The following is a 27,251-nucleotide window of genomic DNA, read 5'->3' as shown; positions in this document are numbered from 1 at the left end:
TTATTTCAATGACGTTCCAGAATAGACACAACTCATCAATTCTGTAATGGAACACACTGAATCAGGAACCAAAGCGTGTTTTAGTCCGGAAAATCTCCGGGTTCCTATTTCTTCCTGTCATTATACAATCCCTCTAGAACTCATTAATTTGCTGTCTGCTCCTCTGGCAACAAAACTCGTAGAAGACTCAACTCAGCAGAGCACCCTGCTGGGGAGAACACCCCGCAGAAGCACTGCAGGCTGCCTGCCCTCCTGCACGCTCTGCTGACCCTTGGTGTCCTCCGTGGAGACCAGGCCAACAGAGCTGTTCCTAACAGCTACAAATTCGCACACGTTAAATAAATCATTTTATTTTATATGATATTTTACGTATATACACATCTCTGAAAACAATTTTGCAGAAGCTCAAATCTTCAACATCAATCCCCAAAGGCAAATCCGGTCCCCAAGGGGAAACAAGACTTAAGACGACCCTAAGGCCTCCAAAGTCCTCTCAAGGACCGTCAACCAAACTGCCTGCAGGTCTGCAGCTGCAGGCTGTTACATGTCTGCTTTTAAAGCAACCCCTTCCTTCCCTCGGGTATTACAGTGTCCCTCTATGCCCTCCCGTCTCAGGGTAAAAGCAGCCGTTGCAGAACCTTGCAGGGAAGCACTGACAGGAGTCGACAAAGAGGATCAGAGCTAAGCTAATACTTCTGATGACACGACCTTGTCACTGTGTCACTTTACAGATGAAGATATATATAGAGAGAGGTGGGGTGATATTGCTTAAAGTCACACAGCTAATAAGTGGCAAAGTCTATAACTCTGCTCTTCCCTTCGGCGTGACGCCCCAGCTGGGACGCCCACAGGGTTGTCTCATGCCTGCCTGAACAATCCTCTCCTGTCACTCATAACCCACCACAGGGTCTGACCCTAGCCTGCCTTTTCAGCATCTATTCCCTCCAGTCTCTCAGGAACAAGGCCGTTTGGGCCACTGTATGACTTCCGGCTCCCGGAAACATCAGTGCTCATGCTGGTCTTGCCTGTGCATCCGGCCCGCTGCTCAGAGGCTCTTCCTCCCCTGCAGGAGGACGTTTCCAGTCTCTGCAGGAACACCTCCTCAGGGGAGCCCTCTTCTCGCTCTCAGCACGGCAGGGCCACATCCCGAGCTGCCCCATTAGGACAGTGTGCGCCCAGGTCTGTTAATCAGACCAGCAGCATCAGAGCTAGGGATTATGCCCGGGCTACCCTGCAAAACTACTGCCCGCCACACAGCCCCCAGCCAGCAGGTCACCTGGAAGTCACAGCAAGTGCCCCACCCAATCCAGAAGCCTCTTCATTTGCCAGCATCGCTGATGACTGGTTTCCAAACTTTGGTCAGTTTCGCACAAAACAGCACCTTCAACTGTGAAGCAGAGGGTTTCGCTTCTGCTCCCCATCCTTACTGGTAATGTCAAGGAAAACAAAGAGGCCTTTTCTCAACACTTTTATAATGACACCCTCCCACCCACAATACTCATATGCTCAAGAGCTTTGGATCCAAGTGATTTTCTTTCCCTTATGATAAGCGGCTCAAAACCCTGCGGGATTCCTTCTATTTAGAGGGTATTTGTACTCAGTTTATCGGCTTTAATCTGTTTTTGTCTCTCTTCAATATCCCTAGCAGTTGCCACCTCTTACTCCCTTCAGCAGCCTCCCTCCCAACATCTACTCTAGGAAATCAGCTGTGATGAGGGGCCCTGGGGCAGTCACAGACGATGCAACTAAGGCAAAGAGAGGGTCCATAATTTGCCCGAGAAGATCAGCTTCAACCCCCAACAATGTGTGTCACGTCCCTGTGTTTAACTCTTATGCTAAGCAAGATAACTTTTTGTAGATTATGGTTATAAACAGATGAGGTATAAAAATACATACAAGGACACACATCTACTCTAAGATGCTCACTAATTCCACTATTTTGTTTCTACTTATTTCTATTAAAAAATATTAAGAACCTCTGCAGTCAGTATAGCAAAATGTTACTGGGCTTTAAATCCAGAATATAGAGGTGTTAAATGTGTCATTACTCATACTTATTTGTATGTTCACAATACAAAATTATTTGAAAGTCCCTCTCACCTCCCCCTACTCACTACTGGCTCTCACCCGAGCTCCCAGACCACACATCTAACAACCTTTCACTTTACCCACAGCTGAACTCATCAGTTTTCCGCAGAACTCCCTCTGCAGCTTTCCCTCCTCAGAGCACAGAAGGACCATCATTTACCTCATTAATCCACCCAGAAACCTGGGCCTTACTCCATCCTGCATTCACAGCCAGCCTTCATCCTTTCCTTTTTACCATCTAAACATGCCTTCAATATGTTCGCTTTTAAACACTGACCGTCCCACCGCTCAAGTGGAAGCCACCAACACTGCCCACCTGGACTCACGAGTCTCCTAAGTGGCCCCACAGCCGCTCTCCCCTACTTGAGACAAATGGGACTGTGCCACTCCCGCGCTTTTTGGACTCTTTTAAGACCCACTCTTCTTAGAAGAAACTCCAAGTTCTTCACCAGGTGAAAGTCTTTGCCATGAAATTGTCACCTCAGGGAGGGCAGGACCCGCCCTCTCCCCTCGGCCCCGCCCTCTGGCAGAGCATCAGCTTGGGAGGACCTGCTGAGCTACACCAACCTGTATTCTAAACCTGGTCTGAGTTCTTAGCAAACTGCTTCACTTATCCATACAATTCCAAGGTAAATTAGAAAGATTTTAGATGTTGAGCTAGACTATTGATTTTGGGATTTTGCACTAGCAACCTGCAAGGACATGTTCTAAAGATTCTGTCTTCTTAAAACCACACCCAGGTTAAAGGAGTATTTGTGGAATGTCTTCGGAGGAAAAGGGACTGTACTTTTACAGGCTTTATGTTTTATAACATGAACAACCCGGACAGGGTCACAAATGGAACCACCTCACAAGTGACAGAAGACAGGTGAGAGGCACAAAGCAACAGGTTGCAAAGATGGTTAGAGTAAACATGATTCTCCAACCCCCCCAAAAAATTTTTGAAACAACCAAAAATTCTGAATTTTAAAAGTAAAAGAGTATCATATAGAGAAGTGAAATAAATAATGCTCTTCATCAGGGTTTCAAGATCTCACTCCAGAGTTTTTAGCAGGCCATACTGAATCCTAGCACAGAAAAATCAAATGGACTTGTAGTGAGAAAGTTCCAGGAAAACTGCAGTAATTCCTCCACTTGTGTAAGGACATACACTCACCTGCTGAAGGTGAATGTAAACCGCATTCTGGATAAATTCGAAAGCTTCCAGGCTCCGCTTCTGGATGCCAAGGACATGGACAGCTTGGAAGCATGCTTCTAACTCAGTCATCGGCATTTTTACACTGCAGGGGAAACGGAGGCACCCAGTCAAGAGCAGAGATGTTCCTGTCGTGTCTCACAGGCCGTGCCTCGGGGATTCAGTGCCCTGCAGCAGCCCGGCCCCAGGCAAGGACCAGCAGCGTTTTCCACCCAAGCAGGAGGGGCACTGTGCTTGAGAAAGCCCATCTCCGATGGGGGCAAGAGGGGCTGGTGGGGTTCAGTGAACCTATAAATGCCCACAGAAATATGCCTGCATTCATTCAAGTGATGCAAACAACTGTAGCAGGCTATTTAACAAAATTTCAATTGTCAGTGGAAATTTTGCCATTCCTTTCCGCTTGTCCCCTGCACTCTGAGACAGGCTTAGGCTCTCTTACACCTGCAGCTCTGTGCAATAGTTGTGAAGTCATTTTACTTTACAGATACCACGGTTCTGCCCAGGGTGATATCCAGCCCAGAGAGGTGGCCCAGGCCAATTTAAAGCTATGTGGCTTGCGTGCAGGGACAATTACAGGAGCTGGTTCCGGAGCCAGGCCCCTCCCCACCTCTGCTCCCCTCTCTCCCGAGTCCCCGCTGCCAAGCACTCAGGCTCCGTGATCTTAAGTCCTACTCTTCTACTCTACTCCAAACCCTTTTCCTTTTCTTTTTTTTTTCCCTAATTATTCCCAGCTGGAGTGATTTTTCAATCTCAATATCTGAAAAAATTCCTGCAGCCGAAAAAGAGGTCTCCAGAGGTCAATGCCCATATGCTGGTTCCTGAAGAGAGCCCCTGGCTACGGGGACCCTCACCAACACTCACGGGGCATCAGAGATGTTGCAGGGTCGGCCACCCCCTACAAGAGTTTGCTGTCACCCCAATGCCTGCACAGCATCCCTGCTCACAAAATATAGTTGGTACACTTATCGGTTATTAAGAAGCAAAAATACAAAATTGCTCGTATTTCTTACTAATATTATCTATGAAGCTGGAAACGGAATTGTAATAAAATGTAACAGTTTTTACCCTATGTTAAATCTGTTCCTTTGAGTTTAAACCTGTGCCCTGTTTCCTAGGCTCAGACTTGGTAGCTCTGCACCATTTGAAAAAGAAAGTTGCCTTTAGCCTGAAATCTGCAGGAAAGCCTATTCTCCTGGCCCTGATCTTTAAAAATGTTAGCTCATCTGCACTTCTGTAGAGATGGCAAGTTGCATAATAGAGAATAGCCTTTGTTTTTTTGGAGGTTTTACAGGGGTACCATGATTTGATCCACATGGACAGCTGCAAGAACAGCGGATTCAAAGGACAAACAATTCATAAAGCAAGAAGTATGCAACAACCAACCACAACCCCCCCCTTTTTAGTATAAAAGGAGACTGAATTCTTACTTGGGGAAGATAGTTCTCCAGGACATCAGTCTGCCGTCTTCTGGGTCTGCCAGCATTGCAAGTGAAGTCACTATTCCTTGCTCCAACACCTCATCTCCCAGTTTATTGGCCTGTCATGCGGCGAGCAGAACGAGTTTGGACTCGGTAACAAAATGACTGCATTGGAGGTAGTATGTCTCCAATGTTTCCTCGTTTCCAATATGTAACATGCACATCATTTATGATCTAGTGCAAATAATTCATCAAAGACAACCACAAAAAGAAACTATACTCACCTAGCTATCAACACTGAAGTCACAACCTGTCAATTTTATATGATGTTGAACAACACAATGGAAAAACCTAACATAGGGAGTTGATTCCACGGAAATAAAATTATTTCTACTCCTTCAATACTTTTTCTTTTCTTTTCTATTTTATTTTGTTTTGCTTATTGAAAGGAAAATAAAAGTCAAGTCATTTTATTTCACGTATTTTTGTTATAGTTACATTCTTTAAATACTACAAAGAGATTTAAACTGCAAAAAAAATTGTTCATATATTAGTATAAAGATATATACACAATCAATGGGGATTAGGAAAGGAATGGACATTTACTAAAAATCCACTGCAATCTTGTCTTTTACAAGCATATCCTGGAATATAAGCTGTATGATCCAGGGGGCCCCATCCCCATTCTCACTGTTGAGTCCCTTAGCAATCAACTACTAAGGCACCAGCATAGAACCATGTGATCAGTATTTTAGGAATAAATTAGGGAATTAGCACATTCAATTCTAAAACAAAAACCCTAAAATAAATACTGAACTTATTTACAGATAAAGAAAATTGGAACCAAAAAAGTAGTTATTTCCCCAAGGTCACAAAGCTAATAACTGGTAAAGACAAGATTTGAACTCATCTGCCTGATTCTAAAAACTAAGGTGGAAATCCCATTCGACTGGGGAGGGTCCAGCAGCGGAGCCTATCACCCTATCTTTGTTCAGATCTAGCCTTAGATAGCCTGAGACAGCACCCCATTCCTATGGAACTTGAGGGCAAATGATAACAATAAGGATTTTATATCCAGTAGTTTGTTAGGTCTCATTTATATAAAGTGTCAGCAGGTCAGCAGAAAAACTCTGGAAAATATGAGTGGGTCCAGAGCTTTCTGCTGATTAGTAACTCAGTCTCTCAGGACATAGTGACCTTCCCATGAGAGGCCTCATGGACATAAACTAAAGGCAGCTGAGCAATGAAAACTAACAAGAACCTGGAACTCAAGCAAGAAGGTTCCCTGCCATCCCCCACCCAGTTGCCTCTTCACCCGCATGGACACGATGGCAGGAGACCCAGATTCTTGTCCAAGTTACATCATCAAGGATTCTCATCCATAATAATGTATGACTCTATGCCGCCTTATGTCCATTAAAACTCAAATATGATAACACCAATATCTCAGCAGAATATCTATGTCTCCACTTCCTGTCTTCTAATAGGAGAATATTTTTATGGACAAAAAGCAGAAATCCAATTTAGAAAACCATGCACGAAGCCAGGTGAAATTCTGCTTAAGAGACTGCTCTCACGCTGAGTAAATGAAAACTCAGAAAAAGTGGCCCTTCTCCCTCAGTAAATGGGAGGTAGCCTGATGTGTGTGTGTGTGTGTGTGCACGTGTGTGTGTGTGTAAATCAAATACAATGAATTCTGGGATGTGTACAGTTTTTTTAAGTCACTGTCATTTCATGGGAATGAGCCAACATTTAAATAATTTGAATCTAGTGTTCTGAGAGAGTCTCGGGCTCTTGGTGGAGGAGGTGAAAGGGGAGAGTGAAGGAGGAAAGAGGTACATGAAGCAAAGAAGTAAGAATACTGCCAGGGAAAGGCAAGACGTTAGTTTTGTTCTTCCTTGCACCACATACAAATTAGGGACTCGCTTTCTGCTGATGACTTATCGAGCACTGAGTTGCAGGAGAAGAGGGGACAGCTCATTGCTCACTGAGCTTGTGACTGTACGTGGCATCTTATAGACACAAATCATTTACCCTGATCAAACACTCTAGCAGCAGGCTGTAATTCTTCTGTTTTGAGAGACAACAAAGCAGGAGTTCAAACAGGATGCATAACTTGACAAAAGTCAGAGGTCCAGTAAACTAAAGAGGATTAATTCAAACTCAGATCTGAATGCAGAGTCTTATCTTCCCACTCCCAGGACTGGAAAATCCTTAACACAGGCTCCCCAGCTCCCCTGCATTGTTCCTGGCACCAAGCATTTGCCATGGCAATGGTCACCATTTCTCACAGACACAGCGCTCTGTGCAGCAAATGACCTTGATCAGACCTTGATCATCTACCTGCCACGCCCACCAGGCTTCACCATACAGGCAGGAAAGCTGGCTTTCAAGTGCATACAAAGCCATTCCTTGTCTAACCTGGGCTCTTCTGTGGTTTCTCCAGCCTAAAGGCAGCCATGAAACTGCTCACAGTTTGTACATGAGCCACACTACCTCTCTCCATCTGTCTCCCCACCTATATTACTTAGCTATGAACATTTTGAGAATCTTCGACACAAATTTTTAAAAACAAAAAAGAAAGGATTCTGGAACAACTACTTAATATTTACAATTTTAAATGACAAATTACAAAGTGAGTATTTACAAACCGAATCTTCCTTTCTAAATTTCAGTTTTAAGCGTTTAAAAATATAATAGCAAAAAATTTTCACTTACAAAATTGACAAAAACATAAACAATAATCTGGAATAAGTTAAAAAATAATGCCCATGTTCTAAATGGAGAAACTTCAGGGCTGTACTGAGGGGTAAAGTAAGAGGTGAGAATGTAGAGACATCAACAAATTGCATGGAGGAAAGCAGTTTTGTAAAGATGTAAGTTCTCATCAGAATAATTCAAAACTTACTGAAAACTCCCATGACAACTCCAATCTGATTTTTTTTTAACTTGAACAAAATATTTTGGAATTCTTCAGGAATAATAAAATCATAATACTAGACAAGAAAATTTGGGATGGAAGAAAAGAATGAAAAAAAATTCAGACTGCCAATTATTAAATAAATTTTTACAATATGTAAGTTATGGTGCTGGAGTAAGAAAGGCAGATTGACAGAAGGGAACCATGAGCTCAAAAAGAGACTCTAGTGTACATAAGTATTTTGTAAAGGTGGGATTTCAAATCAAAGAGAAAAGTATGACTTCAGTAATTGTCCTGAGACAATCAGACAATCACCTAGAAAGAATAAATACTATTCCTCTCATAAGGACCACAAGATAATTTACAGACAGTGATGTAAATATAAAAAAGGACTAATAACAGCAAATACAACACTTTGTTCTTATTAACTCAACTTACCCTTACATTAACAAGTACTATTATCATCTCCATCTTAGAGATTAAAAAAAACCTACAGAGGAGATTTATTCCAGTATAAGAAATTATTTTTAAGAATAATTTCAAAGATAAAACACATAAGGAATACATTTATTATCATAAGAATATTTTGAGACACTACCAAAATTAAAATCCTCCTAAACAAAATGAAAGGCAAGAAATGACAAGAAAAAGCTCTGTGATACATGTTGTTGAAGACAAGAAGTTAATGTTCATAACATACAAAGAGCTGTCACAAACCAACAAGAAGCTCCCCCACTTAAATGTGTGCAAAGGATAAAAGGAATCATTCATTTTAAAAAAGTCAAATGGCTAATGAGTGAAAAATGCTCAATACCTCACTGGTCATCAAATGCAAACTAAAACAATGAAAAAGCACTTTTGCTCATCATATTGGCAAATATTTTTAAAAGATATTCTATCTAGTGTCCATCTGTGGGAGAAGAAACCATGAGCGACATTTTCAGAGGACGACATGTCAATGGATATGTAAACTCTGAAAAACGTACGTACACACTGACTCAACACCACTTCTACGAATCGTTTCCTCTAGGAAAAAACAAATTTAGTCCAAAAAGATGTACCCATCAGGGCATTTACACAGCACTGTTTACAATGGTGGGAAGAAAAACTGAAGTGAAATCATATCCAGCAATAGAGAATTGGTTACATAAGTAATTGTGCATCTTTTCATTCCCCTATGGAAGGAATTTCTAGAGTTACTTGAATGGAGTCTGTGATGAATGTAAATGTCACATCCAGGGACTAAATTTCCAGAAGCCTTAACTAAAGGAATACTCATAAAAGATCACAGGAATGTCTGTACAAGAAGGATGCCAGTCAAATATCCTTTCTGACAGTGGAAAATGGAGAAAACTTAACTGTCCACCATCAAGACAATGATGCGTTAAATCACGACGAGCTGCGAGCAATGAGGGAGCCGGCATTTCGCCGTGGTCCAGGGCCTTGTCCACAGCATTCTCTCACCAAAGGTGTGCGTGGGAAAGAGACCACACCCGCAAATCAGGAGACCCCTCCACTCTATCTGAAAGGACCGTGTGAGTCTGGAGTGGGAGGACGTCTATGATATACACCTGAGTGATTAAAGCGAGCTGCAGAAAAACATATAGTATGGTCTCATTTTTAAATAAAGCATATATACACACACGTATACATGGAATTCTCATATGTGTGTATATATGTATGTCATAGGCATAAAGGTCATGAAACATATATATCAAATTTTCAACAGTTTTTACTCTTCGGAAATAAGGGGAAGGGAGGTAGGGCCTTCCTCTACCACCACAGTTCTCTTTTCAGTATTTCAGTTAAGTATACTTGGAATTTAAAAGTTTATTTAAGCCCGAAGTAAAATGGACAATGCCTCCACAAGACAGAATGCTATACTGGTCATCAAAAATCATGCCAGAGGAGATAGAATATTGTAGAAAAACATATAAAAAGCCGAATGGAAAATGGAGTTGTCCACACAGTAAACAGTCACAGAGTGCTCTCTGGTTTTTTATGACAGAGGTGATCCACACTGATGAAAATATACGTTAACGTGTTAATTATTATCTTTGAATAGCGGGACAAGGATAGCCTGTTTTGCCCCCTTTTTCAGAGTTATTATTTTAAATGCACATTCTTTTTCATCTGAAAAAAAGCATTTTTAGGTGTGTAGTACTATGCATTGGAGAATAATACAAGAATACTTAGAGAAACAAGTAACTAGGAGACAAAGCAGCAGCATCACACAATATAGGACGGGCGATCCTGATTAACACCACGCAGTTACATAAGGACCCACAAAGTGAGAGCACCTGCTGTAACAGGGCGTGGCCCCCTTCTATTTGTCAGCAGTGTCTTCAGGGCTGAGGCAGTTCTGAGCACGGCCAGTGTCAGTGCTGGTGTCTTGATTGATGCTACTGGGGGTGAGGGCACCTGCAAGCCGAGAGGAAGAACAGAAATCATCCTCTGCCTTTTCTGTCTTGTTTCTTTGTTACTTTAAAAGAGAGCCATATATAAGATAAACCGTGTATCTCCCCAAATGAAATTTCAGTAATGAAACCGTTTTTAAAGACTTCACAGCTTATATTCTGCCTATAACTGTCTTTTCAACAAAGATCATATTTATTAAATGTTAATTAACTCAGTTAATTAACTCCCTGTTGAAACATTCTAGTAAAGAGCATGAACTGCAGTATGTAAAAGAACCACACCTGCAGTGACTAGCTCAGCTGTCTTGACGGCAGTGCAGTCAGCCCCCACCATCCCGTGGCCCTGAGCTCCTGATGCTGGTAAGAGATTACGCTGCCGCCTCAGATGGAGAGAAACGGTGAAAGCATTTCTTGAACCCTACAGCACTGACAAAACATAACTGACAAATCCCAGGCCCCTTTGAGGCTCTCATTTTCTGTTTCTGGCCAACCCCCATCAATGAGCAGAACCACCCAATCCCCGAGCCATGGGACTCACGTGGGCAGAAGTTTTGGAGAAATTTCCAGGTATAGAATGTAACCAACTATACATAGAACTCTGAAAAAAGAAAAGATGCCATACTCTGATTTTGGAAGACACTCAAAATATTCTCCTAAGCCTTAGTAGCTGGAAAGGCTGGGCTTCTCCTAAGTCACTTATTTATTTCACAGCCAGTAAGCATCTCCCTCAAATCCTGCTTCCCTGTGTCTGCTGGGAGCTTGAAACACACTGCTGCTGTCGATCTTATAAGTCACATGGCAGAGGCATGTGTCTCACGCCTGCAACCCTCACACAGGCTCGCCTCCTAGCCTCACTGTCTGAACTGGGCCCCATTTTCTCACCTGTTTATTTGGTATCTGTTCTTCTGTAAGCTACCTGAAATGCGTTTTGGAACATGTCAGAAGAAGCAGTGGGTTGAGAAATGGACAGATTGAGAGGTGAGAGATGGGCAGACAGAGAGAGAGACTCCAAGAAAAGGGGAACAAATAAAATTTCCTATGCAAAACCCTCTTCTAATCAGGGAAGGAAACCACCACGGAAAAGTGTGAAGAGGCAGGTAGCTTAGGACTGTTTCCTGGATTCCATGAAAAGTAACACCAAGAGATGAGAGGGTAGAACTTTAATAGTAAAAGAAAAAAAGCACGCATGCTTGAAAAATATATCTACAATATGTACTTTCTAAAGAATAGACTGAAATCAGCAGGACCCAATAACACTATACTTGGGTATTTACAGAAGTGAGAATCCCATCTCCAAACCACAAGGCATCCCTTCAGAGCACTGACAGTCTACATGGGGCGGTCATAAAGCCATCACCGCAAAAGCTATGCTACCCTGCACTTACGAGGAATGAGCAGCTGTGCTCAGGCTGCCCACGCGCGTCATTTACACCCCACAGCACCTCTACGGGGGGGACGCCTAGCGAGCCCCGTCTCTGCAGGACAGAAAACCAGTTCTGGAGAGGCTAAGCCGACTTACCAGTTCTCCATCTCACAGGACTGGTCTCTCCAGAGCAGGACACGAACTCGGACCCACGATTGTAACCATGGTACTACACTGCTTTGTGTGCTGTTTGTGTGTATAATACATTTGTTTCTATCATGAAAGGTTATTTAATAAATGATCGGTTGTCTTGTCTATCTCATTAGCTCACAATCAATCTTTATACTGTTGAATTGTACTCTTTTCCCCTGAAGAAAGGAACGGAAACAGCGGGGGTCAGAAAGAGGTGGGGCTCCATTCTTTATCTGGGATCTCATCTCATTGAAGTCCCCAAACAGGGAAAAGGAGCAAATGTTCTCTTTATCTTTTAAAGAGAGGGCTCCAGTGATGGTGACTTATTCAATTACAAAATCAAGGCTGGGGAAAGGGCACATGCAGCAACTAGAGCAGTATCAGCTGTAGGAAGGTCAAAAGTGCTCATGGGAGGGCTCAGGGGGCAGCCTCATTTAATTTCAATCAATAAAACAATAACAAACTCTAAAAATACTGGCCTACAATGGATTAGCTCTTTCTTGACATCTAGCAAGTTTCCACAGCCCACATGTAACATTATCGGGAACCAGTGAAAGGAAGAGTCCACAGACAAGGAAAATCAATGCCACAGGCAGGCTGAAACCCAGGCTGGAGTTTAGGAAGAGAAAGGGCATAGTTAAGAACTGGGGAAAGGCTGGGGAAAAAAATCATCACAAGGACTCTCAAGCATCATCCAACAATCATATAATCATTCATTCAAGAGAGAGTTACTGAGGTCGTATTCTGTGCAAGATTGTACAGCGGGTGAAGCAAGAGTGCAGCGTCCATGGTGGCAGCAAGTTGCGGGGCTCAAATACACTTCTGATCCCAGTACCTTGCACACTTGTCCTCAATATAAAGGCAAAGATAATTAAAGTAAAATAATACTCTGTAAACTCAAAGCATTGTTGAAAAAAAAAGTTAAAGAAGACCTAAATACCAGGACAGACACTCCACACACATTCCCCTATCAAAAGAAAGTGCTCTTGGAATGGCAGTGCTCCCCAGAGCGATCCGTATATTCAACGTGGTCTCGATCACAATCCCAGCGGGCTCCTCTGCAGAAACTGACTATCTGCTGCTACAATTCATATGGGAATTCGAGGATCTCAGTAACCTATACGTACTTGAAAAAGAAAAATTTGAGAGGACTTATAATTCTCAATTTCAAACCTTACAACTGTATCTCCAGGTGAGATTAGAGGCCATTGTGAAGTTATTACTGTGTTAATCCTTATTTACTAAATTCTCTACAATGAATATTACTGTTACAATAAGAAAAATAAAAAGTAAGTTATCCTTTAAAACATGCACACCGATTCATTCATTGGGAAAAAATTATTCTATCAATTAAGAGATAAATATCTATTGAAAAAGGACAACTTAAAAACAAGAGTGCATTTGCATTTTTCATAAATTGAAAACTGAAAAGCACAAAGACGTCAAGTTTCTAGGGAGACCAATGCAACATATTAATAGTTATTTTCAGAAATTCTAATTTAACAATGAAAACTCTGGAAAGGGAAAATCGTGACTGAGAGCCAACTGCAAACACATGGAGAGCAAAGGCCTAGAAATCACAGTTCCTTTAACTCTGCTCCTAACACAATAGGAGAGGAAATTCCTCACTGAGGGGACAGTGGAATCCCATGCATAAGACAGGATACACAGTACAAACTGCACTAGAATTGGGGGTGAATTTTTTAGAAGAATTCTAAAGTTACAAAATTGCTGAAAAACTATTAAAACACTGACAGAAAGATTAAAACACACAGTCATATATATTATATAGAAACATATGTAGTCTGCTCCCATGTTGCATTTAAATACAAATATATTTGTTCATTTATGGGCACTTATGACTTTATCCCTGGTAGAATATTTCAACTAAAACAAATAATCAATATAACACTCCTTTGTCAAATCTACTTGATAAGTTACTCTGCTATGTAAACATAATGTGTCTAAGATAGATCTAAAATTAGTGAAAAAGAGCTTTGTATGGCTTCTTGAACTATTCTCAAAATTCAAAGCTTAATTTTAAAACAGATCTGAACAGTAATTCTATATTACCTTTTCCGTCGTGAAATGAACAACACAGTCTGTTGTCAAAATTCTGTCCTTACAATGATTCACGAGCACCGTATCCTCACAAAACTGCTGGACAGCAAGGCACTATCCAGACACTGTGACCCAACAAATGAAACACAATGAAGACAGTGACCCTATTTTGGAGGGCTTATAGTCTGTGTCAACACCAGGGTTTTATTTGATTGGTTTGATTGGTTGGCAAAATAAAATCAATCAAGTACTTTCTTCTTTGAGCATTCTATAAGTCATGACTCTGCTGTTAGTGTCATGAGCAGGAAAGACTTAAGCATGACTTGATTAGATCAACTAGCAACAATCATCACTGGAGAGTGAGTAATAAAGAAGTTAACTGATAGCAATGCTTCTCCCTACATGAGACCTAAAATAAATCGACACTGATATCCGAAAAGAAAATGAGAATTTGAGGTCCCCAATAAGAAAAAAATCTAACAAGAAATCAAAAAAGTAAAGATTTTTTCATTAACGTTTCCTGGAAAGATTGGAGCATGGTGGTGTTGAGCTCAGATGCTAGGGAAAAACATGAGGGTCTGAATTCCCACAGCACTGGGTAGCTTTGACACTAATATGTCAGTCAAATTCTCTGCACCTCAGTCTCCGATGCATAGACTGGGGACAACAACCGCACCCATCTCCTAGAACCGTCCTAAGAATTAAGTTATTTTATATATACAAGTTTTAATAAAATACATCAGATATTAAATATTACCCCAAAAGCACAAGGAAAAATGAAAACAGAGATAAATTGGAGTTCATTAAACTTTAAAACTTTGCTTCAAAAAACACCATCCAGAAAGTGAAAAAACAACACTCAGGAGAAAATTTTTTCAAATCATTTATCTGATAAGGAATTTGTGTATCAAAAAAAAAAATTCCACAGCTCAACAATAAAAAGGCAACTCAATTAAAAAATGAAAAAAAGAATCTGAAAAGATATTTTTCAAGGAAAATATACAAATGGCCAATAAGCACAATGAAACGGTGTTCAATAACATTAGCTCTAAAGGAAATCAAGTCAAAACAACTAGGAGAAACCACTTCACATTCACTACAATAGGTTAAAATCAAAAAAAGATTAACAAGCACTAATGAGGACACAGAGGAAGCGGAGCCCGCAGCCATTGCTGGTGAGGATGTAACACAGCGTGACCACTTTGGAAAACATCCTGGCACGTCCTCAGAGAGTTGAACATTTGGCTTCTGAATGATCCAGCAATTCTGCTTCCTGGGCACACAAGTAAGAGAACTGAAAACAAATGTTAACATAAAAACTCCTACAGGAATATTCACCATTACTTTTCGCCATTAATTTTCAGAGCCAAAAAACAGAAACAACCCAAATGTCTATCACGTGATGAATGGGTAAATAAAGGGGCCCAGCCATACAGTGAAATATTATTCAGCAATAGCAAAGCATAGAGTACTGACCCAGGCCACAACGTGGACAAACATTGAAAACGTTACTCAGTGTGAAAGAAGTCAGTCAAAATAGACGGTTCCACTTACATGAAGTGACTCGATTTGCATGAAATGTTCAGCACAGGCAAATCCACAGAGACAGAAGAGTGGCTCCCTGGGGCTTGGGGAGGATGGGGAAGTTGATAATGTCTGCTTATGCGTACTGGGTTTCCTGTTGGGGGGAAGAAAATATTCTAAGATTGACTGGGATGCACATTTCTGGGCATAGAGTAAAATCCGCTGTACATTTTAATGGGTGATTTGTATTAAAACTGTTAAGAACAAAAGCACCTCGGATTAGTACCTTCCATAGTAAATGCAAATTGCTAACATTTATTACAGGAAGAAGAAACTGCCCTCAGCATGAAAGCAGGAGATCAGCAAATATTAGTTAACCGAAATTGGACAAGAGCATTTCACTTGAAACTGTTGCTGAGTGTACAAGAAATATTCAGACATGACAAGGAAAATCAGTTTGACATCACGAAGAAGCATTCTGCTTCAAATGCAAATCAAGGATTCGGCAAGCCCAGCTGCTACAAATGACCAGAGAAGAAACCTGGTTCTTAAAACAAGCACCAGAGCCAACAAGGAAATGGTGGTGAGGAAAGCAGGCGGCCTAAAATCTGGAACAGTGTGCTACAAATAATTTCTCCACTGAAAATTCAAAAATAAAATGAAAGTGATGTAATGCTGTGTTGAACTCACGTGAATGGGCTTCCTGCAGTGCTTGACAGTTCTGTAACCCCGAATGACTCAGGAGAATCAGCATGGCTCCTGGGAGTCCCCAAGTAACTGCCCATCAGCACGCTGACCACCATCACATCTGCCAGGGTTGAATTGCAGAGAAGAGAGCAACCTCTGAAAGGCACAGGGAATGTTGACAAGGGAATAAAAGGCTGCGGTCAATCCTGGGACAGAGGCCCTGTGAGCAGAGGCCAGAAGGCTGCAGGTGAACTGGAGTGGCCCTGGGGCAGGAAGGGACCACAGGGGAGCATATCTCAATTATCTCCTCTCTCTCCCTCGGGTAGGAGGGATAAAGCCTGCATCCTTCTCACCTGGAACTGTGGGTTCTGGCTGGCGGAAGTCTTACCGACACGGAATGAATTTCTCAAGACTGTGGAAAAAGGAAAGAAAGCGAGAGGGATTAGGGAGCCAAATCCACGAGTCTCTCAAATGCTCCCATATTTATTGTGTATAATCAAAGTAAAAAGTCAATAACAGTTGTGAGATAGTAGGCAGGAACTTGGGGAAAGAAGGGATGAGACAGAGATTGTAGACTCCACCATGAGTACTAAGGCTTAGTTTACCTTTAGGGAAGTCATGGGCTGAGGGGAACAAGATACATTTTTTAGACATGTTCATTACAAAGCAGACCACCAGACCAGCCTGGTCCCTGTTTTGGGGATAATAGACTATCTAACACCACGCAGGCCTGGCGTTTATAGCTGAGGGCCTGGGTCATTGCTGTGCAATAAGCAGTGTGCTATCTATAACCTCAAATATGCAAGCAAGGCATTGTCTCTGCTTTTTATGGCAAGGAGACAGGAGTGAGGATGCACAGGTGTTTGCTTTAAAGCAGTTAATAAGCACATTTTTTTTCTTAAAGTTGACAGGCGGCTGCGATGTGTTACAAATTGTTAACTCAATCATGGGCTCCCACATGGAACCATTATGGAGGACATCCTAGGATGACAAATCCTGGCTCTGGATCTTTTCCTGCCAGCTTCGGCCACTCCAGCAGGGTCTAGACACATCCCTGAATAACGATCCCACAGAACCACCTAAACTCTTAACTCCTGGTGCTTGAAACTTAATTTTAGCTCTACACAACTTAATGTAGAAAAGTTTCAGAAATAAAAGATATTATATTCTTTTTATATCTCATCACTGATTTTTCTGATTGCTCTAAGCTGCTTCTACATGGTAAAGCACCTAATTCTGCAGGTGAATTCAGTACTTTCCTTTGGGCATAACTAGACAGTCTGGGCTGTCTGACTTCTATTAGTCAAATACCGATACACTTAATTGATTTCTTTGTTCATCAATTTCAGCCTGGAGGTGAGGGTCTATCACTATTTTCCTCAGCCCACCCTCTACTCTTTTCTCATCAGCATCTCAGGCCTCCTGAAAACAAAACAAAGCATTTGTTTCCCTTCATCTACACTTTCCACAAAGGCAACAGGAATCATCATGCCTAGAGAATGAATTCAACACAAATGTTAAAACAAAAATCTATAAACCTGAAGCAACTCCATCTCCGACTCATGATACACAATGACATGAGAGTAAGTGTGTCAGGTACAAAGCATGCGTGAGCCTGACCACCTCATTTCTATTCTTCAAAGGAAGGAAGGTTTTCGTATTTTTTATTATCATTCTTTGTCATTGTTTCTGATTAAGCCAAAAAATTTTTTATGAAATAATTAAGCACTGCAATAACAGATTTTCGCTGTATCAATTACAGAAGGAATTCAGAGGGGATAGGAAAACCCACCTCTGTAAAAAATGCAAAATTCCTTCCCCTGTTAAGAACACGAATACAAAATGCAACAGAGAATTCAAATTCTTGTGGAGAGGACAAAAGCCACAGAATCAAAGCAAAGTCATTATTATGACTCAATCCAAAATTCACTGGACAAACATGCTCAATGCATTCAAATAATTTTTAAGGCACACTGCAAACCATTCACTTAATTATCTACAGGCTAGAGGAAGAATTTCCCTCTATAACAGACAACATAAATCAATAGGTTGCCCCACCAAACAAGGAACAAACCTCAGGTTTTTTGCAGTTCTGATAAATCAGCAAGTTTTAAAGATCAAAATCCAGAAATTTTAAACATTCATTCACACCAGAATGAATCAAGCACTTAAAAAAAATAAATAACCCAAAGAAACTAAACACATTGATCACGTACCTGGATCAATGAGAAATTCTTGTACAGCTGGGAAAAAAAGAACAGTCTATAGACTTATACTTGAAAAATAAAACTACTTTTAAAGATAACTGCTAAAACACATTTCATCATTCATGTTGCCTTGAAAAATCTGAGGCACTTGTCTCTGATCAGAAAAGCAATTCTGAGTATTAGTATGTTACAATTCAGTGCCAGTTTGCTTTAGAAGAAAAAAGAAAAGCTACTGTTTCTCATCTTGCACAAAGTTTAAAGAACCTCCCTGCCTCTATCTCCTCCCATTTTCTAAGCTCATGCTCCCCAACCCTTCTGAAACAATTATGAGAACCTCTTATTCCCACCAATATGCCAAATCACAAAAGAGTATCAATTTATTTGTGTAAATATATACCTACACCTTGAACTGGAGGAGAAAGATTTCAGAAGGCTATATGGAACTTATTGCTATATTCCTGAAATCACACACATACACGTTCACAGAGACACAGACATATACAAACTGAATTACTGGGCACTTCACAAGCTAAGGACTTACAACTTCTAGAAGATAACTTTGTAGTTAGTTTAAAATACAAAACGGTCAGCTTTTGAAAGCCTTGAACATTGCAAAATCATCCAAATATCAATGAGATCCAATTAGCCTTCTCTGTAGAATGTAATTCCCCATGATGGCAAAGCAGACCCTAAGAAGTAGTGGATCCAAGACTCGTGTTTTTCACTAGCTATGATCGTTTTAAAACACGTAAACAGATTTAGAAAGGTATGTCCCCATGACATTTATTCTTATTGAGATGGCATATGTATTCAATTGTCTATGCAGAAAATAGGACCCATGATGGTGTTTAAGAAATATTTTGTGTATTGAAATATTTATTTTTAAGTGCAGACAAGGAGGGTGGGTATTACTCCATTGTAGAGCACCTTTTGTGCACGCACATGTTCCTGGCTTCAATCCCCTGTACCTTCATGAAAATAAATAAATACAAGTGCTTACTTAAAAATAAGAATAAATTTATATAAAAAAATAAATGCAGACTAAAAACCACTGCAATCTAGGAGCCACAATTATAATAAAAACAAGTGTTTCTATCAAATATTGACTATACGCCAATCACAGAGACAACCAAAAGTCACACCTGACAACCATCACATGTGATTCTCAGCAATCCTACTAAGTAGACACGGATGAGAAACCCGGCTCTGCGGATGAGGAGACGGAGCTCGGAGGAGCCGGGGACACTGACCGTCCTGCTCCCCGTGACACCGCGTCAGCCCAGGGCAAGTGCTGACAGAGCTGCACTGAGGGGACACCCAGCTGCATGGAACCATGGGGGATTGGGGAGTCCTAGAAAATACTCAAAAGTGTTCAATGAAAAACCAGCTCAAATATGTTACTCTGTGCCCCATCCTCTAAACACAGAACATGTCTGGGACCTTTTTGATGCCTCCGTGTCCTTTCTGCCATCATCAGTTACGTGCCCTCTCAGCGCGACCAGTCATGAACTGGACCCCATACGAAGTGCACTCACATGGAAGAGCTTTAAAAGCTGTTTTATGAAGTTTGTAAGACTCTGTCTATTCCTCACACAGGCGGTCATCCAGCACTACTCACCGGTGCGGATGTACCACCTGAAATCACACCTTTCTGCTTTTTAAAATCCCTTCATGTAATACAGACTTTTAAACAGCAAAGAAGCAGCTCAACCACAGACAGTGGACATCTTTTCACCAAACGGACTCAAACAGCCCATCGGACTACCTGGAAGCCCTTTTCTTCTATTAAACCCACTTCCAGGTACTTCATCTGATTGGTGGACTCGGCCTCTGAATGGCCTACTCAGAGAGATCCCATCCTTACATCCGGGGGTGGGAGAGGACCCTGCTGCTGGGAGAAATCAGTGAGGAAGGTGGACATCCTCCAGCCATTTCTGCACGGGTAGAAATGCCACATGCTCAGAAATTATACCGTCAGCACCCCTGGGCTCCCATGGACTGGTTTCACATTAAGCAAACTTATGACACACTGATGCAAGAAAACCAGAAATTTAATTTATTAATGTAACAGGAGATGTGAAACTACAAACCAGATTGAAATATCAGAGTTCAACCATGAGTACAGATTCTCCTCCACGGCCCAATCTCGGGCAGGCAGTCACATGGCAAGCGTGGACAGAAGCAGAGCAGGAAGGGTTTCTAGATTAACTCAATGGACTAAATTTCTGTTATAAGAACAGATCTACTGCCTGGAAAACAATTAATGCCAATCACGGGGCACACTCCATGGACAGTGGCTGAAACACGACTGTGAGTACCTGTATAACTCCACTTTCCCTGTCCTTTCTGGTCTAACTGGTGCAGAGGTACAGAGATCCAGGGATGCAGATACCTGTAAACACCCAAAGCCCATCCCTGGGAGCCTGGAAACCAGATAGCCAGGATTTAAATCCCAGCTCTGCCACTTACTAGCTCTGTTACCTTGGCCAAATTACTTACCCTCTGTGTGCCTCAATTTCCACACTGTAAACCTGGGATAACAATCAAATCTTTCTTACTCGCTTGTTGTGAAAATTGGAGGATTCATTTCTGTAAAACTCTCAGAAAAGAATGTAGCACATTTTTGGTGCCCAACAAATTTCAATTTAATAAGAAAGTGATTTACAAGTCTCCCATCTAATCATCTTCTGTGTTTCATGACTATTCTGAGTCCCAAAGGAAATCCTTATTTCCCCTCTTATAAACTCTTGAGGAGCACCCTTCTGTTTCAAGCCACCACCTGTTTAATCTGAGGGGGAATTCCCTCCTCCCCACTCCTCTGGTCCATGGGAGACTGCTTCTCCCTTCACACCCCTGACCACTGGCCCACGGCTAGCCCTCCTCACACTAACAGATTGAGGTGTGAGTCCGGGGAGACAAGCAGGGCATATGAAAGCTTTCCTTCCCCTCCAGTGTTGGCCACCCTTAGGAAGCAGCCGGGATGCTCAGTTCCATGGCAAGACAGTCCTGTGCATTATGGGTCAGAATCTCTCAAGGGAATGCTCGCTGTGGACCAGAGTTACCTGGGACTGCGTAAGTCTCTAATTCTGGGACATAGTGTCATGACACTCACTCTCCCACAGCCCTGAATTTCATGGAGAACGTGGCTTCATCAGTAATAAAGGAGACATTTATCGCCTGCCTGTTCTTCTTTGTCATCTCTCAGTTGGCTGCTGGACACAACATGTGTATAAGTATTGGGTCCCCTTAAGCCCCAACATATATGAAGTAACAAAAATTCTGTGGCTTAACATTGGTTCAGGGCGACTGTGTAAATGTCCTGACTCTGCTGATGCTAAATTATGTGTATAGGAACTATGGAACCTCCTCAAATATCTTTCATCATAAAACCAGCTTTTCTTATTTTCCTGTTTCTCAGTAATTGCCAAAGACTATCAAATGATGGCTTCACACCAAACAGCAGTTAAGATTATGAGCCCTCTTGTCACACACACTGTGCTAAACACTTTACATAATTTCTAATTCTCACAATTCTACAAAGCAGAAATGAGTGTCCCCATCTCACAGACGAGGGAAAAACTCAGAAAGAACTGACTCAGGATCACGTAGCTCAGTGGCAGCGCGTGCACGCAAACCCAAGTCAAAACACCACACCCCTTTGTATATGTACCAAATCTCCTACCACCCATTGACACACAGCGGTGGGGATAATACTTAGGGAACTCAGTACACTTTTCAGCTTTAAGGTGCTCCAGAGGCCGCTTCTAGCTCTTTTATAAAATCCCGGCTCACTGGTTTCTAACACTGCAAGAAAAGTCCGATGTTGCAACTGTTTGCACAGGAAGTCTGAAATGTTCACAGCGAGATGATAGAATAAAACTAAGACATAAGCAGAATAATAGTTCCAGGTAGTCAGACATAATGGACATTGTGCTACCCTGAAGCACTAAGCAAAGGAATCAAAAAAAAAAAAAAACGTTTAAGACTTCCTTTACAAACAGGAAAGTTAAGACTGTAAGAAGGTGCAACAGCGCCACCTATGGCTTAAAAGGCCTTCCTGGTTGCCTGGAAAGGTGCAACACAAAAATTGCCTGTGGATCAGAAACAAGAATCAGATAACTAAAAGCTTATGTAGCACATACTGCTCTCCTAGTCCTCATGTCTTGCACTGTAGCAAAAACCAACAGACCTGTACTAGGCCTATATTCATAAAAGTCATGTCTGTATTTTTCCAACAGGAGGTAATCTAAGTATCTTGCAAAATACTTCTCAAAGAGCCAGGAAATCATAGAAGTGTATTGAAATACAAAAACATTTATTTACATATTAAAACAGCATGAGCTTTTTTCTATTAAAAAAGCTGACATGTCAAATCAATGTTTTGATATTTTAAAACCTATTAAGAGTACAGAAAAATAAATCAAAATTTTCTTTAATCACAAAAGAGAGAAGCTTATTCCCTGAAAATGATCAATGTGGATTTTTCTAAACTTAATGCTTCTGGTCAGAGTCCTACGAATTTAAATGTCTGAGTGTATAGTTACACGGCAGCATGAACACTGAGTTGTAACAATACACATTCTGTGTAAATAATCTTCAAGGTCGTCTGCTTAAGTCAATTTAACTAGTCCCTGTCTCAATAGAATGATACAGATTTCATTAAAACTTCATACTGCACGCACACACACACACAAAACCCTGAATCCTTGTTACTTTAAGCCATATTCATATATATCCATATTGAATATGCATCAGAAACAAGCCACCCTCTTTAGTATTCACAGTTGATCCTTCTAAACTATCTGTCATTGTGACAGCACATTTTTACTAAGCAGCTCTTGGATGCTTTGTATACAAGGCGTCTACCTCTCACAGTCAGACATGGTAAACGGCATCACTCAAATTTCACAAATGAGGAAATATACTTAAGCCATGGAAACAACGTACATATTTATCATCAGGAAAGAAAAGAGTAAAGATTTTACTTTCAATATGCACTGACAAACTTTTCCTCCATACTAAGACTACATACATAAAACAAATTCAGTCATTGTAAATTATTCTGTCAATAAGCACCACTAGAGAAAAACAAGCAACATCATTAGCAATGATTGGACTTTCAAAGCCCACTCCTATTTTGCACTATAATCATTTTTAATGTTTTGTTTTTAGTGCTTACATAGCACTAATATAAAGAAAACATAAACTATTTAAGTCATTACCTGAGAATGCAACATTTGTGAAAATGTACAATTTTAATTTATGCCGCTCTGTCTCACATTCTCACTGGTGTCTCTCCTTTGAAGGCCTCATCAGGCTGAGATCGCCAAAATCGGTCATTTATGGACTCACAGGAGTTCGGGAAACCACTCAACGGGAGGCTGATCAGAGGAGAAATTGAGAATGCATCCTGTGCAGCCTGGATTCCAGCACCGAGCTAGGCACCGCCAGCTGCGTTTGATTTGGGACAAGCTGCCCACCTCTCAATCCCTCAGCTGCAAAAAGGAGACATTGATACCTACCGTCAAACACCTGCTTTGAAGTAAAACATGAGAAAAACAGTTTAGCCTTTGGTAGGTGTCCACTCACAGCAAGCTTGGTCATTATGATGATGAGGATTACTTTTAATAAGTTAAGCTAGACCAAAAATTAGAAATCACCATAAAGGAGAAACATTTTAACTCAATAAGCATTTCCTTTTGAATGGATTGATAAAAGTTCTAATGATTTTTTTAATAAACCAAATTTTGTCCATTAATTTTAGATTTACCGGTTTATGGACAAGTCTCCAAAAAAAGAATTAGAGGCCTCTAACCTCTGAATACTAAGAAAGTAAAGTTTAAAAAAATTATGGGGGAGAGTATACCTCAGTTGAGAGAGTATGTGCTCAGCACGCATGAGGCCCTCAGTTCAGTCCCCAGTAACTCCATTTAAAAACTTTTATTTAAAAAAAAAGGAGAATTAAAGGAAAAAGATGGAGGACTACAGAATTTTTTTAGAGAATCCACTCAGATTTAAGATGGGGAAAAAATATCCATTTCTCACAGGAAATCTTGAGAACTATGTAAACCGGATCTGAGTTGTCTAGTCTTTAACATTATTCATGAATTCATATTACCAAGTCTTAAAACTACCTGATAACCCACAGTGGTGATAGTGATCATAAAACCTGACAATGCGGATCGAACTCCGGCTAGGACTGCTCTGTTCTGACATCTCTGCCCCTGAGGCCTCACCAGGCTGAGAGCACTAAATTTTGTCATTCATGAGCATCTCGTGTAAGTCTTCCACTTGTGCTTCTCAGTCTCCTCTCACCAGCCCCTCTGAGGGAAGCACTGTTATCATCTTCCCCACACGCAGATAAGGTCACTGAGGTACAGAAACTAAACCTGCTCCAGGTCACATCGGCATTAAAGGACGTCTGTATTTCTGCTGTTTTGCGGTTGACAAAGGAATCTGAGATATCAATACAAGATAGACTGTTAAATAATCAAGTCTGTCAGCTCTTCACCTCAAAGAGCAGATACTATAAATTCCTGATGTAGGATGAGGCTGCTGCCACAAAATGACTCAGCTAGAAATTAATATCCAAGATGAAGCAGCGGATACACATAAATATTCATGACTGTCAACTCCTCTCACGGGTCTTGGCCCTTCACTGCCTGAATGGGGGTGAAATCCCCACCCGTGTCTGGGAGGGTAGCGCGGCTCTTCCAAGTCTCACCCAGGCTTCACAGGCTGTTTCCCCCTACAGACTGTCCTAAATGATTAAAAAGCTCACAAGATTTTTACACCAGCCAAAACTGAAAGACATTTCTGCATATGGAGCACTTTCTCAGGCTTAAACCATTTTTGCCTACACTCAGCAAGGGGGAAAAAAGAAACATGACTCTGCAAAGTCTCTTAGCCTTACCACTCACAGGAGTTGAATGGTCTCAGCACAAGATGACCCTTCACATTACAGGATGAGAACAAAATAAAGCCGCCCCAACAACAAGCACTCCCAGAGACAGCGCTCAGCAGTCTTCTGCACACTCACGGTTGTGCAGCCCTCACCACCATCTATTTCCAGAACACTTCATCACCCCAATAGAACACCCCTGTCACTAGCAGTCACTCCACAACCCCCCTCCACCCAGCCCCTTGCAACCATCATCTGCTCTCTGCCACTGCATGAGCCAATTCTGGGCATTTCTAAGATCACTGAAATCAACAATATGTGGCTGTTTGTGTCTGGTTCCTTTCAGTTAACGTGCTGTTATCAAGGCTTTCCCATGTTGAAGTGGTATCAGCATGTCTCTTTTTTTTGAAAATGTTAAACTTTATTAGAAGGTGGTAAATACTATAAAAAATAGTAGAGTGGGGTATAAGGGATGGGGTTTCAAAGGGAAAAGGCCGGGTTGAGCAGTCAGGGTGGACTACCCAGAGCAGATGGCTTTTTTCATATTCCCCTTTATTTATTTTTTCTTTTTTATTCACTCTTATGTCTGAATAATATTCCACTAAATGGAGATACTACATTTTGTTCTTTCATTCAGCAGCTATATATGGACGAGGTCCAGAAGAATGAGTGTAAGTGGTGGCTAGCAGGGATGGCATTTAAGCAAAGGGCAAGATGTGCTTTCAAAAAAAAAAGTGAACAATCAGAGGCACAAGGAAATTCAGCGCGTTTCTGAGAAAGTGCATGGTTGCTTCAGTAGGACTGCCATGCAGGGCTGTGGGGGATAGTGACAGGAGACACAGTGAGGGAGTCACCTGAGAATATTCCCCACTGCAAGCAGCTCAGCCAATTCTCCTCCCTCATCCTGTATTTTAGAGACATTTTTGCTAGCTTTTCTCTTATTTCAAGTAACAGTACTTTAGTTACACATCTGATCATCTGCATCAGACCACATTAGCTCCAAGCCACAGAAAATCATTCACTGACCGGAGCAGCTCCAAGACATAACATTGATGGACCAGGGAGTCCTGCAGCATCCCATCCTGCAGGCACAAACCACACATGTTCCCTGGTGATGTCCGGAAAGTAAAATGCATGGAAATATCTCACTGCTGCTGCACGACATCTGCCCACAAATTGCCCCCAAATCATGCTGGCACAGCACTACTCAACCCTCGCACTACCCCCCAAAAAAAAAAAAAAGAGAGAGAGAGAAAAGAAAAGAAAAGAGAAGAAAAGAAAAGAAAAGAAAAGAAAAGAAAAGAAAAGAAAAGAAAAGAATAAAGCTAAGAAAGCAAATTTAGGCTCTTCCATTGAAAACCAGCAACCATCACTGCCAGTATCTGAGCTGGAATGATCCTGACTTCAAAAACCACTGTGCAGTTACTATTCAAATGTGACAGACATATATGTATTTCACTTAGATGATATTACAATAGGATTTTTCTTTTCAAAATTTCCAGTTGCAACAATAGCACAAGAAAGTTTATGTTTCATTTTTTAAAAAAAATCAATTATTTTCCACTTTGTTAATTTTGAATCTATTATTATTTTATAAAGGGAGCTATGCTGCAGATTATAAACCAAATATCTGGCTTCTGCAAACAAGACCTATATGACTTCACTATTTCAGAGCAAGCTTTAATGATGCTTTCAAATTGGGGGCGCTCACTAACAGCTCTTTAAATACTGTCAAAGATGTGCTATTATGTAATGCAAAGGGTCTACCTACACATCAACTCAGAAACCAAAGAAACTACACGAAAGCCTTAGTTTATCATTTTAAAATATTCCTATTATTTTGAATATTAAATTTCTTAAAGATAAGATATTTTTTGAGAAAGACATCAGTTGTATTAAATTTCCTCTCACCAAGAAAGCAATCTTTATCAAGAATTACTACCCCTATGAAAATCCAAAAGACAGGACGTTTCTAGCTAAGTTAACTTACAGATCTCAACACAAGCCTAAATCCTATCTGCTCTCACTTGAACGAGCCCAGCAAAGTCCTGGGCTACTCTGGAACTTAGCTCTTCTGTTCCATATGTTGGCAGAGCTAAGATCATCACACAAGGCAGGGAAGGAGAGAAGAGGTAAGTCCACCTGGCGGCCTCCATCTGTTTACTTCCAGCCACAAGGTGTCGCTAGAGCGACCCCGCTAACAAGCCCTCCACACAAGGAAACCCGGCATCCACTCTGCCCCTGCGGTCCCCAAGCAGTCCCGACGCCCCTCTCCCAC

The 27,251-nt window shown here is 41.3% G+C and overlaps 1 protein-coding gene across 1 annotated transcript in view; it reads right to left on the bottom strand.

Moving 5' to 3' along the window:
* Positions 1 to 27,251, bottom strand: part of LOC140694981 (uncharacterized) — a 128,273-nt gene that overhangs the window by 88,346 nt on the left and 12,676 nt on the right. Inside the window, exons 3-9 of the mRNA XM_072957974.1 lie at positions 16,219 to 16,277; positions 15,869 to 16,021; positions 15,209 to 15,332; positions 10,321 to 10,464; positions 9,922 to 10,042; positions 4,711 to 4,820; positions 3,245 to 3,368 (exon numbers count right to left, since the gene is read on the bottom strand). Coding sequence (XP_072814075.1) covers positions 3,245 to 3,321 — 77 coding nt within the window. The 5' untranslated portion in view covers positions 3,322 to 3,368; positions 4,711 to 4,820; positions 9,922 to 10,042; ... (2 more) ...; positions 15,869 to 16,021; positions 16,219 to 16,277. The remainder of the gene's footprint in view (positions 1 to 3,244; positions 3,369 to 4,710; positions 4,821 to 9,921; positions 10,043 to 10,320; positions 10,465 to 15,208; positions 15,333 to 15,868; positions 16,022 to 16,218; positions 16,278 to 27,251) is intronic.

Source organism: Vicugna pacos, unplaced genomic scaffold (assembly GCF_048564905.1).
Source record: "Vicugna pacos unplaced genomic scaffold, VicPac4 scaffold_116, whole genome shotgun sequence".
Taxonomy (NCBI): domain Eukaryota; kingdom Metazoa; phylum Chordata; class Mammalia; order Artiodactyla; family Camelidae; genus Vicugna; species Vicugna pacos.
Note: the sequence above shows the minus strand (reverse complement) of the source record. Positions and strands in the feature narration are given on the sequence as shown.